The following is a 17,322-nucleotide window of genomic DNA, read 5'->3' as shown; positions in this document are numbered from 1 at the left end:
TCTGTACTGAATAGTTAAAATAAGCTGAACTGTAGGTCAGAGAATGATCCAGAAAGGGACTTTTTTGTTGGGCTCGTACTGATAATGACTGATGATCTAATGCATTCCTTCTTTCATTTGTCCAAGCTTATACTGATGCCTACTGTGAGCCAGGCACTCCGGGGGCACTAGAGAAACAAAGGTGATTGACCCAAACACAGTGCCCACTCTGAAGGAGCTCACAGTGCAGGATGGAGGGTGGGTATGTCAGCCATAGTTTGCACCTGGGGCAGACAAGGCTGGACGGGGGGTGGGTATGTGAGCACACATGGGGTTTCTCTAGTCAAAAGGGGATGCAAGAATACCAGGTAGAGGAAACATACAGGATGATCTCTTCAGAACACCCAAGCGGTTCAGTTTGTTCAGAGAAGAAATGAATTCGAGACTCAGAAACAAGCACAGGTCAAATTAAGAAGGGCCTTGCAGCCTCCAGGAGCCTGGATTTTATCTTGAAGGGGAAGGAGGTGTGTAGTGGGTGAAAGATGCCGAGAGTCTGGAAGTGAGGGCTTCGGGACATCCCCGACCTGATAGATCCAATTCGGCTCTTCAAAACGCAGCTCCGTGTTACAAGTTGCCCTGTTTGACAGTTACTCAGCTTATGGAGACACGACTTGGCTCTGCAGGCGGAGGTATTCATAAACGGCTTGTATGGACAGGGGCCAACTGGGATGCGAGAAGGGGAGTCAAGTTCTGGACCCAGGCTGTATTAAGTGACCTCTGAAGTTTCTTCTAAATCTGCAGTTCCATGATTCTCAAGCAAGCCCAGTAGCTAGACTGGTGCTGTGAGCTGGGGTCTGTGGCTGGGGAGCTGCCCTGGGCAGCAAATGGGTTAAGGCTCAAATAACTTTTATATATGAATTAATGTGTGGAGTTGGGAGCCAAAATCTGTTCCATTAATTTTTCCATCCATTCCAGGAGCAGTTAGGTACACACAGTAAAGTTTATTTTGGTGCATGGTATACTTCACTCCATTAAAAATAAATTAATCAGCAAATTCCTGCCTGGCTCAGCTCTGGTTTATGTAAATAGTGCCCAGCTGTAATGAGTTACAAGGTGTTACTATCTCACACACACAGAGGGGGCTTCACTCTAGAACTCCGCTTGCAACAAAAGCATCTTAAATAAACTCTGAGAAGGCGGTCTGATTTGTAATGTTTTCACAGAAGTGGGATATACCTCACCCATATAGAATTTCTTTATATGACTCATTTTATAGCAAGTTAAATGAAGGAAGTTTGATGGGGGAAGGAGGGGCACTATGGTTCCCCGCCCCCTTTCTTCCATGTAAAGAAAATCCCCCAAGAGATGACCCACACTCAGGAAGGAGGGGACTGATCCTCAAGTGCACAGACCGAGCTGGCTCTGCAGCACATGCTCCAGAAGTTGGGACGGGGCTAGAAAGCTGGGCACGGGGCTGGGCCCTGGGATGGTACAATGAAGCCAGAAAGAATTTTCTCCTCTTCTCCCCAGTATCTCACATAAAGGGAGTCAACAGAGGAAAGACAGCATGTTCCTCCCCTCGTGACAAAGGGACCTATGTTCTTGGGGCTTCTTTCCAAATGACTCAGGATGTGACAAGCCCCTTGGCCATCAGAGGCCTTCTGGGTCCCAGACAATGGAGCCTGGCAGGCTAGGCCTTGGCCAGAACAGTGACATCTCCATGAACTAGAGACAAAAGGAGCAGCAGAGACCCTCCTGACCCTCTCGCCTTTCCTGCCTCTAACTGAGCTGGGTGGTGGTCCTCAGCTTATGGCAACTGCCATCTCAGGTAAGTTTCTAAAAACCCTGGAATAAAGACAATCCATGGCAGAGATAAGTCTCTGTTTCTTTTAATGGCCAACTCAACTCCATGGCTAAAGCCGGAGGACAGAGCGTGGTTACCCGTCTTGACTCAGCAGCATTCCAAACTGCCCCTTGGCCACGGTGGGCCCTTGGTGGAAGTGTCCCCTTGCTAACCTATCCCCATCCCTCTGCGGCCTTTGGGAAAAGCTGTCAATCACAGTTACTGGAGGGGACCGGGGAGTGTGTGCTGGGGAGCTCTCGCTCCAGGCTTCTCCTGGGGGGGAGGATACCTCAGAAGAGCTAAGGGTTCTCCCAGCACTGTACCCCACCAGATCAGACTCCTGGGCATACTAAGAGGATAATCAACACAAATGGGGCCAGGTATTTGACAGATGCTGTTCAAAGGTCAGTTCAGGCCACTTTCTGCAGGGTTCCGGGCCAAACAAGCACCTCTCTCCTGGCAGTTCCTCAAAGCCAGCGGGCCAGCTGTTCAGAGGCACCAGCCCATCAAAGACCCTCGTCATTGTAAGTTGGGGAATGAGGCTTCAGGATGCTCTGAGGATTCTTCTCCACAAGAGGGCGCCAGCTCACCTCCCCTGTCAGAAGCAGATCCTCACCATTCATGGAGTCCAAGTACTGTATCTGCAACCGGGCGAGCAGGAAACAGAGGACAAGGGCAGGAGAGACATAAGATGGCATAAGGAACCAGCCTTCAAATGGAGAGGACAGGGAGGGGCCTTGGGGGAAGGGGGGGGGTCTGACCATCCCAGCTCCCAGGACAGCAGGTCTCTGATCTCCCAGATTATTTCATTAAAATGGGTTGGGAGAAACGAATTCCTGGGGAAGCTCATTGGGAAGGCTTTAGGGAACTCCCCATCATACCTCTGAATAGACAGTCACACAAGCCCTGACTTTCTGGGCTGCAAGAACTTTCTAGGGAGGATGTACCAGGGGAGACACGTCCTTGGGATGTGTGTGTGAGTTTTATCTGTCTATTCAGGGTAGTGATGTTACTAAAGGTGAGCCAATTCCCTTCTCTGAGGTTCAAGTTTCCTTGTCTGAGAGAGGGGATAGGAACGTGTACCCCCCAGGGCTCATGAACAGATTAAATGATACAACACGTGTACACTGTAGTCACGGGAACTTTTTAAAATTTTAAATATGTATGCCTCTACTGTCTTCTAGTGAGCTCTGACCCCACAATTAGCAGGCCGCCGTGCTGACCAGTGGGTCTAGCTTCACCCACGAGGACGGCTGGGGGAGCTTATCCCCCTGAACAGCAAGTGGAGAAGGGACACCCACAATACGGAGAACGGGGAGCAGCTGCAGGGGAGGCGAGGTTGGGCAGTTCTGCAAGAGGCAGGTGATCTAACGAGTGGCCGAGTCTCAGGAGATAAAGGTGGTCTCTGGGAGGATCCCCAGGCTGCTGCTAGTAAGAACAGCAGAATGAGAAATGCTTTCAAGTGGACAGGCACAATCAAGGGGAGAGCTGGATCACATCAGGAGTGAGCTCTGGATTCAGAGAGATGAAGCTCCACTGTGGGGTGAGAAGGCATTTGGGAGGAAGGGGGCAGGAGTCTGGAAGCCTCATCTTAGTCCTTGGACCGTCTCCCTCTTCCAAGAATCCCTTCACTCCTGTTGTTTCACCTTCAGGCTGCTGACCCTTGAACTCAACCCATCTCTCACATATATGTCAGGTCTAGGTTTCCACACGTCCTGCTGTCTTTTAGTTCAAGGAGAGTGACTGACCCATTACCTTGCCTAAAACACACTTCTCTTTCCAACAACTCCATCTCTGTGCCTAATGCCACCTGTCTGCCCATCTTCTGCATGGAAAATCTCAACATAACCTCGGATTGGCTCTTGGGCTACCCACCAGACCAACTAGGATCGTGGTGCAGGGCTAGTCTGTTGAGGGCCCGGCTTCCTGGTCTTTCCTGATCTGCTCATTCACAGTCTCGCCTTTCTTTGGCCTTCCACAGCACTTTGTTCCTACCTGTATCATCACAGACTGACTTATTCCAGGGTTAGCCTTGTGCCTGACTGGCTTCCTCACCAAACCATAAGCTGGCTGGAGGGCAGGTGTGGGTCCTGTGAACCTCTGCTTTCTCACCAGAGTGCCTGGCACAGCAGATATTCAGTTTTGCTGACAGGCCCGGGTCCCATCAAAGCTCCCTACTTCCCTAAGAGCCCCATCACTGTTTTCCTATTGCCTGCTTCTCACTGGACAATATGGGATTTCTTCTAGGGGCAATGGTGTGCAGTCCCTTCTTTTAGGGCCCTCGGAGAAGTCCCAGCTGTGTCCTTGTTGTGGCCCCTGGCACAAGCCCACCACAACAGATGGAAAAGTTAGGCCAGTCTCTCAAAAAACACAGCATTTGCTTTGCCAGCTGCCACTTCTGTCTGACGGTGAGTCCAGTCAGCAGTGTGAGTCTCAAGAGTTCTCTGTGGGTGGAGCCCTCTGGCCACAGTACCTTCTCCCAGCTCTGGCAGATTTGAAGAATGGTCAAACAGAAGTCCTGGCTTCTGGGGTTCTCTACCCTCTGGGTCTGAAGAGCCCCACTGTGTGGATTTGCCAGCAATCAGCAAGCTGCTCCTGCTGGCCCTGTCTTCTCCCCAAGAGCCAGGGCCTGGCCTTCCCCTGCCTGGCTACTGAAGGCCTGAAGGCCATGGACACAGGTGAGTAAGAGAATAACCGTGGGGTGAGGCCCCTTCAGCTCCAGGGCCAGGCCCATGAAGCAGAGGTGTGACTCATGGGACAGCCTGAGCTGATGAGCTGTCTGGAGCAGCTAAGGCCTCTCTAGTGGCTACATGAATCACCAGCTTGGGTTGTAGGCCAGCTGTGCAGGCTGACTCACTGGGAGACCCTGGAAAAGCCTCTATGTTCCTCTTCTCTGCCACTCAGCTCCCTCATCTATAAAATATGGTTTTCCTATCAATACAGGATCGGGGGGCAGAGAGATCAAGGAGTGAAGTTGCCATGGTTTCAAGGAAAATGATATAGTTAAGAGTCCCCACTCTGGAGTTTTCTCTTAGAAATTCTGGTGTCAGGGAGCCCTGGGGGACGAGGGGGTGGGGAAGGAAGCAGGAGGATGCTACTTGATTGTGGCTGGCACTCAGTGCGGAGAGGCTTGAGGGACACCCGTGGAATGCTGCCTGGAGCCCAGTCCTGCTAGAAATCAGGAGCAGGAAGCATGAGTCTTGGAGCTTCGAAGTGGGACAGAGGGGGCTACAGTGGGTGACCACACGGCCCCACATTCCCATATCACAGGACTATGTGCGCCGGTGCTCTCACACGGCACTACGCACGTAACAGGTAATCAAGTGTGTAGTGAATGAATGCCTAAAAGTTTTTGAGAGCAGACTACTCAGTGCTTCTTCTTCCATCCCGTTCCCCACTCCCAGCCTAGCTCATGGCTGGGCACACACAAGGTGTTCATCAGCACCTGCTGCCGACAGGATGTGGTCAGAATTCCCTCAGACTGGCCTCTGGCAACTCAACCTCTCACAATCCTCTAAAGTCCAGCATCTCCAGACCTCAGGAAAGACCTGCTTCCCGTGAGCCTCTGGAGGGGAGGGCTGGGGTTGCTCACCTGTTTCCTCACATACTCCACCAACAATTCAAGCTGCCGAGGGTCTTCACATTTTTGGTTGAAGAAGGTTCTCCAGAGGGCAGCAGCCAGCCCACGGTCATCTGAAAGGATCCCCTGGAACACAGAGTACAATTGGTCTTCCAGGGAGTATGGCAGAGCCATACGTACAAAAGCTGGGGATATTGTGAACATGCTGACAACCACAGAATCGGACTGGAAAAGACCTTATAGACACCACAAGAAAGAAACGGGGCAGCTACATAGTAGAGCCAAATGGAGTCTTCAGAGAGCATCTGGTCCAACCCTTTCATTTTATGCACAGGAAGGACACGGGAGCCAGAGGGGCCGAGTGACTGGCTAAGATTAATGCAGAGATTGGGTTCATGTCTGGCTGCTCTCCCAGGCCACAGCTCCCGCTACTCTCCCGCACTGTACTCGACCCAGCAATACCTGTGAGGCCAGCAAGGGAAACGGTGGCCCAGTGCTCCTACCACTGCCCGTAAGGAATGGGCACAGAGTGTTGTGGGTGGGTATTTTTTCCCAGAAACAGAGGTGGGCATAGACTGCACCTTCTCTCCTGGTCCAAGGGCACACATCTGCAAGGCAGCTGTCTCTCTGGGAAAGGAAACCAGGCACCTTGGCCTCACTGTCACCCATCTCTGGGTTGGCCACGGCTGGCCCTGTCGCAAGTACAGGAACAGGCCGTTCAGCAGGGCTGCCATAGGCCAGAGGGAACGCTCAGAACCTGTGTGCGAGTGTCTAATATTGTCCTTTGCAGCACGAAGGAGGGCTCTGTTGAGAAGCCCAAATACCATAGAGACTAATCAGCACCTGGGCCATGGGCTAGGGCCATTTTCTAGCTTGGACCTCTAAGGGAAGGAGAGGGGATGGTCCTGCTTCGTGGGGTGAGGGTGACTGAACGGAAAGGCCCCAAAAAGCTGCTCTGTCCAGGTGCCAAGCTAATATGGAACCAAACAAAGCACCAACTGGGACTTACAAGTCAGAAGGCCAGATCAAGTCCTGGCTCTGCCACTACCAAGCTCAGAGATGGCAGACAATTCACCACTCATCTATGAAACAGAGATGAAGGTGCTTGCCCTACGCACAGTTGCATTATAAAAGTGAGATCATGTAAAGGCATTCTGTTACATGCAGTACGTCAGATACAAGGACCAGGAGCTTGCTTTGGCAGGCAGCTGGGGCCATAGCTGAAACTACAGTGAGATCGAGGGATCGCACCACCTAGGTTCAAATGGCAGCTCTGTCACTTGACGGCTGTGTGGCCCTTGAAAAACCACCAGCCCTTCCCGAGCCTCAGTTCCTCATGAGCCAAACACACACAGCAACACCCGCCCACAGCACTGTTGTGAGAATTCGGAGATCATGGCCATGACAGGCTCTGGAAGTGGCAAAGCATTACACGAAGACCCCAGATCATGTCTTCAATGTGATACTGCATGTTGGCCTCTGGGACATGGCGGCATATGAGGTCCGACGTCAGGCCTGCTGCCACGAAGGGCCAAGTCCAGGATGGGGTGCTGACAGTTTGGTGGAAAAACAGTCAACCTGTTCCAAATGCCCCCTGCTCAACATCCCTATAATTCCCCAGCTTAAGAGACTGTGTTGGCACAATGGCTGAGTCAGGAAAACCAGCTTCTTCTGGCAGATGGGGACAGGGCCCAAGAACAAGCTCAGGCACATCACCGTTCTCCAAGCTATTTGCTAACACAACAGCCTGCTTGTGTCTAAAGTGCCCCGGGCACAAGCTGGAGAGCTGCTGGCAGAGACCCACATGTGCTATGTGGGAAAGAACAGCCTGGGAGCGGGTATCATGAGGACCTAGAGAATGAGCACAGAGCACAGGACAGCAAAAGCCCTGGGAGCCACGGCCTGCTGCAAACAGGCACCCCTGGCAATGGGGGAGATGCCTGGGAAGGGGCAAGTCCATAATCAGTCGGAAAGAAAAGGGTGACTCAGGACTCCGATCAACAGTGATAGCACCTGACTGTTCCAGGCTGTCAGTTCCTTCACACACCTGGCTCCTAATGACTACGTATGCCAAGAAGAACAGATATGATTATCCCCATTTGAAAGATAAGTACACAGAGGCTGAGAGGTTATCTAGCTAATTGGTGGTAGACTCAGGACCAGAATGCACTGGTGAGGTCAAGGGGTGGTTCCTGACCAGCTCTAGTTAGGACACAGTACCTGGCATACAGTGGGGGGTGCAATAAAAACGGCTGAACAAATCAATAAGCCCAACTTCACCCTTTTTTCTACCAAACTGCTAGTAAGTCAGTGAAAACATATGGGAGACTGGTCTGAGAGAGAAATCAGGAAAGGAAAAGGGGTGCTTGGCGGCCAAATATTAGTTTGCATAGCAATGTTCCCACAATCTACTAGGGGGCCTGCTTGTTTTCCCTCACGACACAAAAAAGCATCCTTCAGGAATAAGACACCCAGGTCTAGACTAATTGAGAGAAAGCCTGTGCCTTGAGGGTCCAGGTTATGGTTAAGGGTTTGGAGTGGCAGTCTCACTCAGAAAAGACTGATTTGTGACACCACTATGTGCTTAGCATGATGCTGAGAACACAGAATCACAGCAAAATGGTCTCAGCTCACAGGAAGCTTGCAATCCAGTTGAAGAGACAAGCTAGTGCCCAACAAACAGCAGCACAGGATCAAATCCTAGAGAGTGAACAACTGCCAATCTGTATAGGGAGACTCCAAGGTAGACTATGTACATGGGTGACTCCTCATTCTTCGGTCTTAGCTTCTATGACCCTCTATTTGTAACTAGATATTTATTTGCTTGTTTACCTGTTTACTGCCTGTCTCCCATTAGAAGGTAAGCTCCAGTGGGAAAGAACCACACCATGTCTGTTTTATTCACCAATATATTCCCAGTGCATCCCATATGGCAGGCACCTTATACTGTTAAATGGACGGATAGATGGATGAATGGATGAGGCTGAAATTCAGAGTAAACAAACACAGATCTAGAGAGGTCAGGGAAAGCTTTGTGGAGAAGGGGGCCTTTAAGAGTGGAGAATATTTGGAGAGCTACATTCTAAGCTAGAATTCTAAGACAGAATACATTGGTTCACTGAACATTTACAGAGAGAGTGCCTACAAGGTACCAGGCTCAAAGCTGACAAGACTTGGCCACTGCCCTCCAAACCTAGTTGTCCAGGAGACCTTCCAGCAGGCACAGCACGTCTGTGGGGCAGTGGGGCAAATGGCCTCACTTGGAAAGAAGGTTACACACTCAAATGCAATAGGAGATAACAGTGGATAAGACATGTCACGAGGGGGACAGTTGACAGAAGACCTGGAAGTTCCATGGAGGAATATGGACTTAATGTAGCAGAAAACAGGAAGGTTTCAATGTGGCCAGGGTAGGGGCACAACCCAAGCAACATTCTAGGAAAAGGGTGCTGCAGAACGGCACTGTCCAACTGAACTTTCTGTAATGACGGAGACGCTCTATAACCACATGGTCCAGGCCAGCAGCCACAAGCCACGTAAAGCTATTGAGCACCTGAAATGTAACCAGTGCGACTCAATTTTCAATTTTATTTAAGGAATTTAAATCAAAATAGCCACATGTGGGGGCACCTGGGTGGTTCAGTCGGTTAAGCATCCAACTCTTGATCTCAGCTCAGGTCTCGATCTCAGGATTGTGAGTTCAAGCCCCGAGCTGGGCTCCATGCTGCATGTGGGGCCTACTCACAACAACAAAAAAGAGAGCCGCATGTGGCTAGTCTTGGACAGCACAGCTCTAGAATCCATGACTCCCAGTGTGGTCTGCAGAATGGCTGCACCGCGTCACCTGCAGCTTGTTCGCCATGCAGAATCTCAGGCCTCCCCGCTGACTTGCTGAGTCAGAATCTGAATTTTACCTACGTGATCTGCATGCACATTAAAATTACCTGAGGAACTTTTACAAAAGATGCCCACCTACAGCAGTTAAATTAGAACTTTTGGGAGACAGGGCCCAAACAATGGTATTTCTTAAAAAGCGTCCCAGGTAATTAGTATATTTCCCAAACTTTCCCACTCTAAAGAGTCACCTGAGGTGCTTGCTAAATACCAGGCCCCACTCCTATTGACCTGGAATCTTTAGAGAGGTGCTCAAGAATTAGATTTGAAGAGCTCCCCAGGTGACTCTTGTGATCAGGCATGTTTATAAGATGGCTCTGCCAGGAGGGACAGAAAAGAGACACAATTCAGAACATCTTTATTAATACTGGTGAAAGGAATCAGCCAAGCCAGCTGCAATAAAGTCCTCAAAGAAATACTAGCTAATAGAGAATGCTATTTCTTCAATTCTAAGCCTCATTTTTCTATATACTCTAAGGCTTCTGCAGTCAGAATGTATCTAATTTAACAATTAATGTGCAGATGTAAGCAGTGTTTCTCAACTCCCGTCCCATTCCCACAAAGCTCATGTTAAATCAATGACGTGTGTGGTATGCAATCTAAATTGCTCTCCAATAAACCTTCCTGTTTTCTGCAAATATCTGGTGGACTGAGAATCAGGAACCCTCAATTTTAACTAGTCCTATTTTTGTAAGCTTATCTCCTGGCTTTAATTATTATCTTCAGACTGGTAACACTTCCTCCAGCTTGAACTCCAGTTTCTTACTTTTATCCTTTATGCCTTTCCTCCCTTCCTCATTCCTCACCACATGCCAGGTACCACAGCAGGCAAGAGAAATGCAAACACGGTAGACACTGCCACCACCCAGAAGGAGTCCCCACCCAGCCAGGGTGACAGTTAACACTAGTGTAGCGAGTGCTGTGGAGTCCAGGGTAGGTGGAAGGAACTGAGCCCGGGGAATTTCCAGGCCTGTTTCCCAGAAAGGGTGGTGCTTGCATTAAATCTGGAGGTCACCACAAAATGAGCATAAATGCACGTGTTTTTTAAAAAGATGAGGTATGAGGAACCCTGGTAGGGTGCATACAGATGTTCATTACACCATTCTTTTACCTTTTTGATGTGTTTGAAATTTCCATAATAACAGTGGGGAGAAAAAGATGAGACGGATGCTACTACATGGGTGAACGCTGAGGATATTATGCTAAGTGAAATAAGCCAGTCACAAAGAATAAAACCCGTATGATTCCACTTACAAGGGGGTACTCAGTATTCAAATTCACAGAGACAGAAAGGAGAAGGTGGTGGTTACCAGGGGCTGAGAAGAGGCTGAGGGAAGAGTAAGGGTTTAATGGGTACAGAGCTTCAGTTTGGGAAGATGGAAAAAATTCTGGAGGTGGATGGTGGGGACAATTGCTCAACAATGTGAATGTACTTAAGACGACTAAAATGTACACTTAAAAATGGTAAATTTGACGTTATGTATATTTTACAATGACAAAAATGAGATCTAAATGTTCTGATGTGTAAGGAGGCCTAAAATATATTGTTCAGCAAAAAAGGCAAGGTGCAGAACAGTGTATGTAGTGTAACTTCCATTGTGTAAAGAAAATACATAGGTGCCTGTGTATGCAAACATAATGTCTGGAAGGACACCCAATAAACTATTAACAAAGTTTTCCTCTGGGACAGGGAATTGGGCAGGACAGGAAAGGGGCCTTCTATTTTTTACTTCAACCACTTGTGTGCAGTTTTATGAGTTTTTGAAATGAGTATGTATTGCTTTTATAATGAAAGCCACAAAAGTGTGCGATTTGTCTGGCAGCCCATGCTCTTTATATGTGTATGTCTTCCTATCTCTGGAGGCTAAAACAGTGACTGATTTGCCTTTGTCCCTACATCCAGCACCTCATAAGGACTCAATAAATGCTACTAGTTGAATGATTTGACCATATTATATCGTGCTCTCTTTCCCAAGCACTAGGCAAACTGCTAGGCATAGTCATTTCTGTTGCCAAGTCAATGAGGAAATTCTAAGCCATAATGGTAGGTAGTAATGATGTCCCCTGAAGGTTCCCTCAGAGTTTCTCATCAAAAGTCTTTCTATGTAAGTGATGAATCCCTGAATTCTACTCCAGAAACCAATACTGCACTGTGTGTTCACTAATTAAAATTAAAATTAAAAAAAAAGTCTGTTGGGGGAAGCCAATGTTCTGCTTAAGGCTTGACAAATGATCTTACCTCATCATATCCCAAGATTGCTGCATAGAAATTATTTGTCATAAGGATCATGTTCTTCTTCAGGATATAAGAATTAACCTACAGAAACAAAATGACAAAAACAAAAGTATGAAAAAAGGGGAAAAGAACAAAAAATATGATTTTTGCCTCTTAACTATCACAGACTCTTAGTAAAACAAAGAGAGAAGGCCCCTAACAGGTCGAACTGCTAGTCCATCCCCATTTCCCTGATCTGCCAGGATTCTCCCCAATTTGACAGCTTCTTTCAGGTTTTGATTCCAAATTACACAAAGCAGTAACTCAGTTTAAGGAGCCAAGCCCCAAGTACATGTCCGGCTTTGTGCTAGACCCTATGAACACAAATGTAAGAAATGGTTTCTTTGCTGGAGAAGCACACAGTCTAGTATGGAAAAACAAACATGTAAAAAATAATTAAACTGCAATATGTTGCCTCAAATTCTATCCCAAAAGTGGTGAGCAATAAATGAATTTTAGTACAAATGATCTCTGCTCTGGGAGCAGGTGAAGAGTTCTGCAGGAGGTAACACTTAGGTGGACCTTGGAGGAGAGAGGACATTCTAGACAAAGGGAACAAGGTGTGCCAAGGTGCAGAGGCAGGAAAGAAAATGTTTGGGGAGTCCCAGGGAAGGTGAATGGGCAGGAACACTGGAAAGGTATGTTGGGACCAGGTTAGGAAATGTCTAAGGGCTACTCAAAGGAGCTTGTGGTGGTAAAAGACAGAAGGAAGTCGTCAGAGGTGCGAAGAGGAGGGAGAGAGGCAGGACCCTGCGTGAGATGCTGAGGAGAAAGGAGAGCCCCCGAAGCCCCTGAGGCTGTGAAGAGGAGGAGAGAATAAGCCAGGCTGAAGTAGTAAGACTGTTAATCTTAAGAGACTGTTTTGAAATACAATTCCAGGGAGACCATGGACACCCAGGTAGAACTTCTCTCAGAGAACAGCCAGGTGGGCCTTCAGAGTCCAGACTGCAGTTCATTGAATGTCTCCAGTAGGGTAAAACTCTGACCTCCAGACTTCTAGGAATATGCTTGAAAGCCCGGTCCATGTTTCATTCCTGAGATCCCAGCAGAAAGCCTGGTGTAATGTGCAGTGGTTAGTAAGGACTCACTGGATATTTAAACTGACAGGTTTTAGAAACAACCAAGTTATTTGGAACTTTACATGGAGAATAAGATTTGTGCTTAACAACCCTGACCATAACCATGCCCACTGTCATCTCCTCCATTTACTGAGGACCTAGAATGGGCCACATGCTTTTATGGATACCATCTCCTTTAACTGTCACTGGAACTCAGAGGGTAGGTAGGCTAGAGTCACATTTTTATGGACACAGAAACTGAGCCCCAAGCAGGTGAAGTGGACTGGCCCTAGGTTCCATAGCAAATTAGTGATAAAGCTGAGACTAGCATCCAGGTCAGTCTGAGTCCAAAGTCCATGTGCCTTACGTTCCATCAGGTTTCTGCCTCTAGAAGGATGATTTTACTTTGGATCATAAATCAAAGACTGAGTGATTTAATCCTGTGGCTCATAACTGGTCTCTGAAGAAGAGCAGAAAGGAGTAGTGAAAGGACCTGGGTTTGGTCAGACAACCTGGGTTCAAGTTCTAATTCTGCTGTATACAGAGGATGTGATATTGGGTAAGTCAAATAACCTCTCTATTTCCTTGCCTTTCAAATGCCCTATACACAGTGCTGGTTTAAACAGCAAATGAATTAGCATGTATTCATTCATTAATTCAACAATGTATGCTGAAAGCCTCAGTAAGCTGTAAAGTGCTCTGCAATGCAATGACTTATGAGTAGTACCTTCTGGTTTGTTTATAGAAAACTAAAACCAGTTCCAATAGTCAGGGATAATTTTCAAAAAGGAAGAGAGAATGGCCCAGCTCAAGACTGGAAAATGTGAGATTGGATGCAGCTGGTGGTACAATCCATGACCTTTCCCCCCTACCTTCAACCCACGCCAAATCAGACCTCCAGCCGCTATGTTCCTAGAGCTCCGTCCATATTCCTCCTCCTGGAAGCACAACACGGTTGAGAACTGCATATGTACCTGTCTCTCCCACTAGTCTGTGAGCTACTCAAAGATCATAAGGAACTCTGATTAATCTTGGCACCCCTGACAGACACCTAGTCCAGGGCCTGGCCCAGAGCAGGACTTGAGACTGGCTGGCACGCTGATGACTGAATCCTTACAGAGGCCTGAGTGCCACGCATAGCGTGTTCTGTCCAATGACACCCTTTTGTTTGTTTCCCCTTTTTTGCTGCTTGAATACCTTGCATGTTTCTGAAATTTCAAAAATATGTACTGCCCAACTTCTTAATGCACCATCTTCCAGAATGGGCTGAGGTGAAAGGCGGAGTCAAGAAACAAGCCAGAGCTAGAGTTCATTCGTTCTGAAGTGCGACGATGGCACTACAGCCCAGCCCCGCTGAGAGCCATTCTGGGCCTCTCCCTATTCCCATACACGCTATTCTCCTCATCATGCAAGAAGAATCAGAGCCACAAACAGATGTCAGAGACATCACACAAAGGCAAGAGCATCTTTCAGAGAAAAACATGCACTGAACCTGCTCAGCAGAGCTAGTTTATGTGTTGCATCTACCTAGTAAGCTTTAGAGCTGGAAGGGTCTTCAAAGATCACCTAGCTCAATCCCTCTGAGGAAATGGTGAACTGAGACCCAAAAAGGGGTAGGGACTTATCTGAGGTCACAAAGAAAGCAGAGCCAGGATTGGAACCTGACTTCTAGACAAGTGCTTTATCTGCTTCACCATATGTAGGGCACTTCCAGAGATCAGCAACACATTAATCTGCACACCTCCGTTTCCAGCAAGGTCCAGTTACATACAAACACACTTTCTCCTCTTGGGATGCACCTGCATTCTGGCTAGCTATGACCCAGGAAGAATGGAGAGCCGGCCGAGAAGTCCCTATGAGCAAGGCTCCACTATCTCTGGTCCTATAGTCTAACTCCAGTGACCTGTAAGCTGCCTCTCCCTCTCCTCTCTAGCTGAGAGATGGCAAGCAGCCACTGCTAGGAATGGCTTTCAGATATCATCACCCAGGCTGAAAAAGGCCCTTCCTGGAAGAGGGTGGAAGCTTGATCAGTGCAGACACATGATCTGCAGGTGACAGGTGAGGGTGAGTGAGAACAGCTTCCTGAACTACTGCACTCATCTTACTGGGCCCTTCTAGCCAGCCCAGCAGCCAAGGGGAGCTGGATATTCCCTCTGGCGAACCTCTGTTGGGATTTTATTCCCTCACTTAAGCTTTGTTTGTTGGCCTGCAGGTTCTGTGTCCCCACTGCCAGATGATTCTATATGGCGTGCCCTGCCCACGATGAATACACGGATGGACAAACCAAATGAGAAACTCCTCCCGGACAGTTTTGGGCTGTTCTCTTAGTCAACTCTTATCCTTTCCATAATGCTTTGCTTTTCATAAAAACCCATACATACAGCACCACCACAAGGAAAAGGTTCCTTTTATATCAGTTACTCATATTTTCCCATTTATTTAAGCTATTAAAATTCATGCAGGTATTTTATAAGCCATCAAGATTTGGTGACTGGTATTACTGAATGTTTAATAATAAACTAAACAGAAGAAATCAGAGGGTTAAATGATGACTGCAATTCCTGTAATGACTTAATTAAATTTTTATTGAGTACATAAACTATGATGTCATTTCTAGCCAACCATGGGTCTGCCTTCCCAGCATGTCACAGGGTGGGAGCACTCAATAGGAGGCTAGGCTAAATGAGCAGCAAGTCTCAGCTGAAATGGGGAGGGGAGCAAGGCTCATGTAACACACTCAATAAATTATCCGTTCATTTTTAAACAAAGTCCATGAGTTATAATATATTTGCCATGCACTTTTTATGACATAATAAAAATGTTACCTTAAGGATTACTTAACACATACTACAAATGTTATAGCAGAGGCAGGCACAAGGGGCAAAGAAAACAAACATGAGCAGGCCAGGGACGGGTCCTGGAGTTGACGTCCCAGGGGGAACAGCATAGTATATTAAAAAGGGAATGCCAAAAAAGGGGGTGGGGAGATACAAGAGTTCAGGGTTACTAATCAGCAGATTAATGAATGAGACAACCAACAGGGAACACAAGTAAAACAATAATGAACCTTGCAAGGCACATGTTTAATTAATATAGTATTCTCGAGGAGGAATATTAGCTTTAAAGACATGCCAGTTCATTTGAGGCCAATTCGCTGCCCTCTTCCCCCTTTTCACTGTTGCTGCTCTTAAAGACGTTTATGTGACTGCTTAACAGAGGAACCAGATTATGTGGGTGGAGGGAACGATGGAGGATCAAGTTTAAACTCCTTATTGAGCTCTACATGGTTCTCTGTGATCTGTTCTTGGTCATCTTTCCTGCCTCACCTCCTCCCACCTCCCCACTTTTAGCTCACCCTTCATTCACAGTAAACGATATGCAATTTCCACAAATAAACCTTGCTCTCTCATAGCTCTTAAGCATACTGCTGTCGGGATTCCTTCCCCCTTCTTTGTCCACTGGGATGCTAACTCCTTATCCTCTAAGACATAGCTTATAAATTATACCTTCTGCAAAGCCTCTCCTCTCCCCAGTCTACAGTGCCACAAAAGTGATTCAAGTCCAGAGAGAGGTCCCATAACTATTTATCAAGTGCCAAGAACTATGCTAAGAGCTTCATGCATGTGAGCTCATTTAATTCTTCCCAGTGACTGAGACAGGTACTGTTCCTATCCCCACTTAAGAGAAGAGGAAACTGACATTTGGGAAACTAGGAAATAGTGGGTGAAGATAAGAATACAGAGCAGACTGATTCCAATGCTTATCTACATTAGAACAAACACAAAAAATTATGTGGCCACCCCTTCATGTACCTACAACTTAGATTATCTGTAGAGGCAGGGTTAAGAATAACTAATATGGTCTTAGGTAAACACAATTCAGAGATTCCCAATTCCAATGGTGGCTAGAGATGGGTCATCAGTGGCCAACTACTAATAGACATCAGACATTGCTAGCATAGCTCAGCCCCACTCCTGGGAAAACTAGTGGGCAAAAGGGTGTGATTGGGGCATAGGAAGACAGGATGGAAGAAGGTTGGTGGTGACAACACAAGAACGGATGCACATGAAGGTAAGGGTAAGTTTTACAGCTACTGGCTTGAGGCAAAGCCACTAACAGTAGCAGGCTAATAAGAATTTGCTGGAATAGGGGAGCCTGGCTGCCTCAGTCAGTGGAGCATGAGACTCTTGATCTTGGGGTTGTGAGTTTGAGCCTCATGTTAGGTGTAGAGATTACTTAAAAAGTAAAATCTTAAATAAAAAAGAAAAGAATTTGTTGGAATGAATGAATAATAAAGGGTGGCTAGAGTGCTGACTAAAGCATAAGGAACACACAAGATTCATCCTAAGGGTACAACAGTGCAAAAGATGGCAGGTCAGGTCTTTCCAGCAGTCAGAAAGGCCATCCGCAACACTTTGCAGTATCAACACCATGGGCTACAGCGACTGCATGGCAATAGGCTAATGCGCACTGAACATCAGCCAGTCTATTAAATTTAATGTTAGAATGAGCTCACTGTGCAATATTATGTGAAACACACAGAAACAGGTGAGAGGAGATAGAGAGAAGGGGGACATGGAGAGACCAAATACACATGCGTGCATGTAACTCACTTACTTGCATGATGACTAACAGATCTACTAAGGAGCTTTTAGCAATGATCACAAAATACAACAAAATAAAATTCTGTGTG

General features: G+C 47.3%; 1 protein-coding gene across 2 annotated transcripts in view; it reads right to left on the bottom strand.

The window, feature by feature from the left end:
* Window positions 1-247: 247 nt before the first annotated feature.
* Window positions 248-17,322, bottom strand: part of LOC116641502 (ubiquinol-cytochrome-c reductase complex assembly factor 1) — a 97,307-nt gene continuing 80,232 nt past the window's right edge. Inside the window, exons 7-9 of one of the 2 annotated variants that reach the window (XM_032419222.1) lie at window positions 11,536-11,613; window positions 5,415-5,528; window positions 248-2,463 (exon numbers count right to left, since the gene is read on the bottom strand). In XM_032419222.1, coding sequence (XP_032275113.1) covers window positions 2,329-2,463; window positions 5,415-5,528; window positions 11,536-11,613 — 327 coding nt within the window. In that variant the 3' untranslated portion in view covers window positions 248-2,328. The remainder of the gene's footprint in view (window positions 2,464-5,414; window positions 5,529-11,535; window positions 11,614-17,322) is intronic. The other variant, XM_032419220.1, reaches the window with a different exon arrangement.

The sequence above is a fragment of the Phoca vitulina genome, unplaced genomic scaffold, assembly GCF_004348235.1.
Source record: "Phoca vitulina isolate PV1807 unplaced genomic scaffold, GSC_HSeal_1.0 scaffold22, whole genome shotgun sequence".
NCBI classification, from domain to species: Eukaryota; Metazoa; Chordata; class Mammalia; order Carnivora; family Phocidae; genus Phoca; species Phoca vitulina.
The sequence above is the reverse complement of the archived record's forward strand: the minus strand, read 5'-3'. Positions and strand labels throughout refer to the sequence as shown.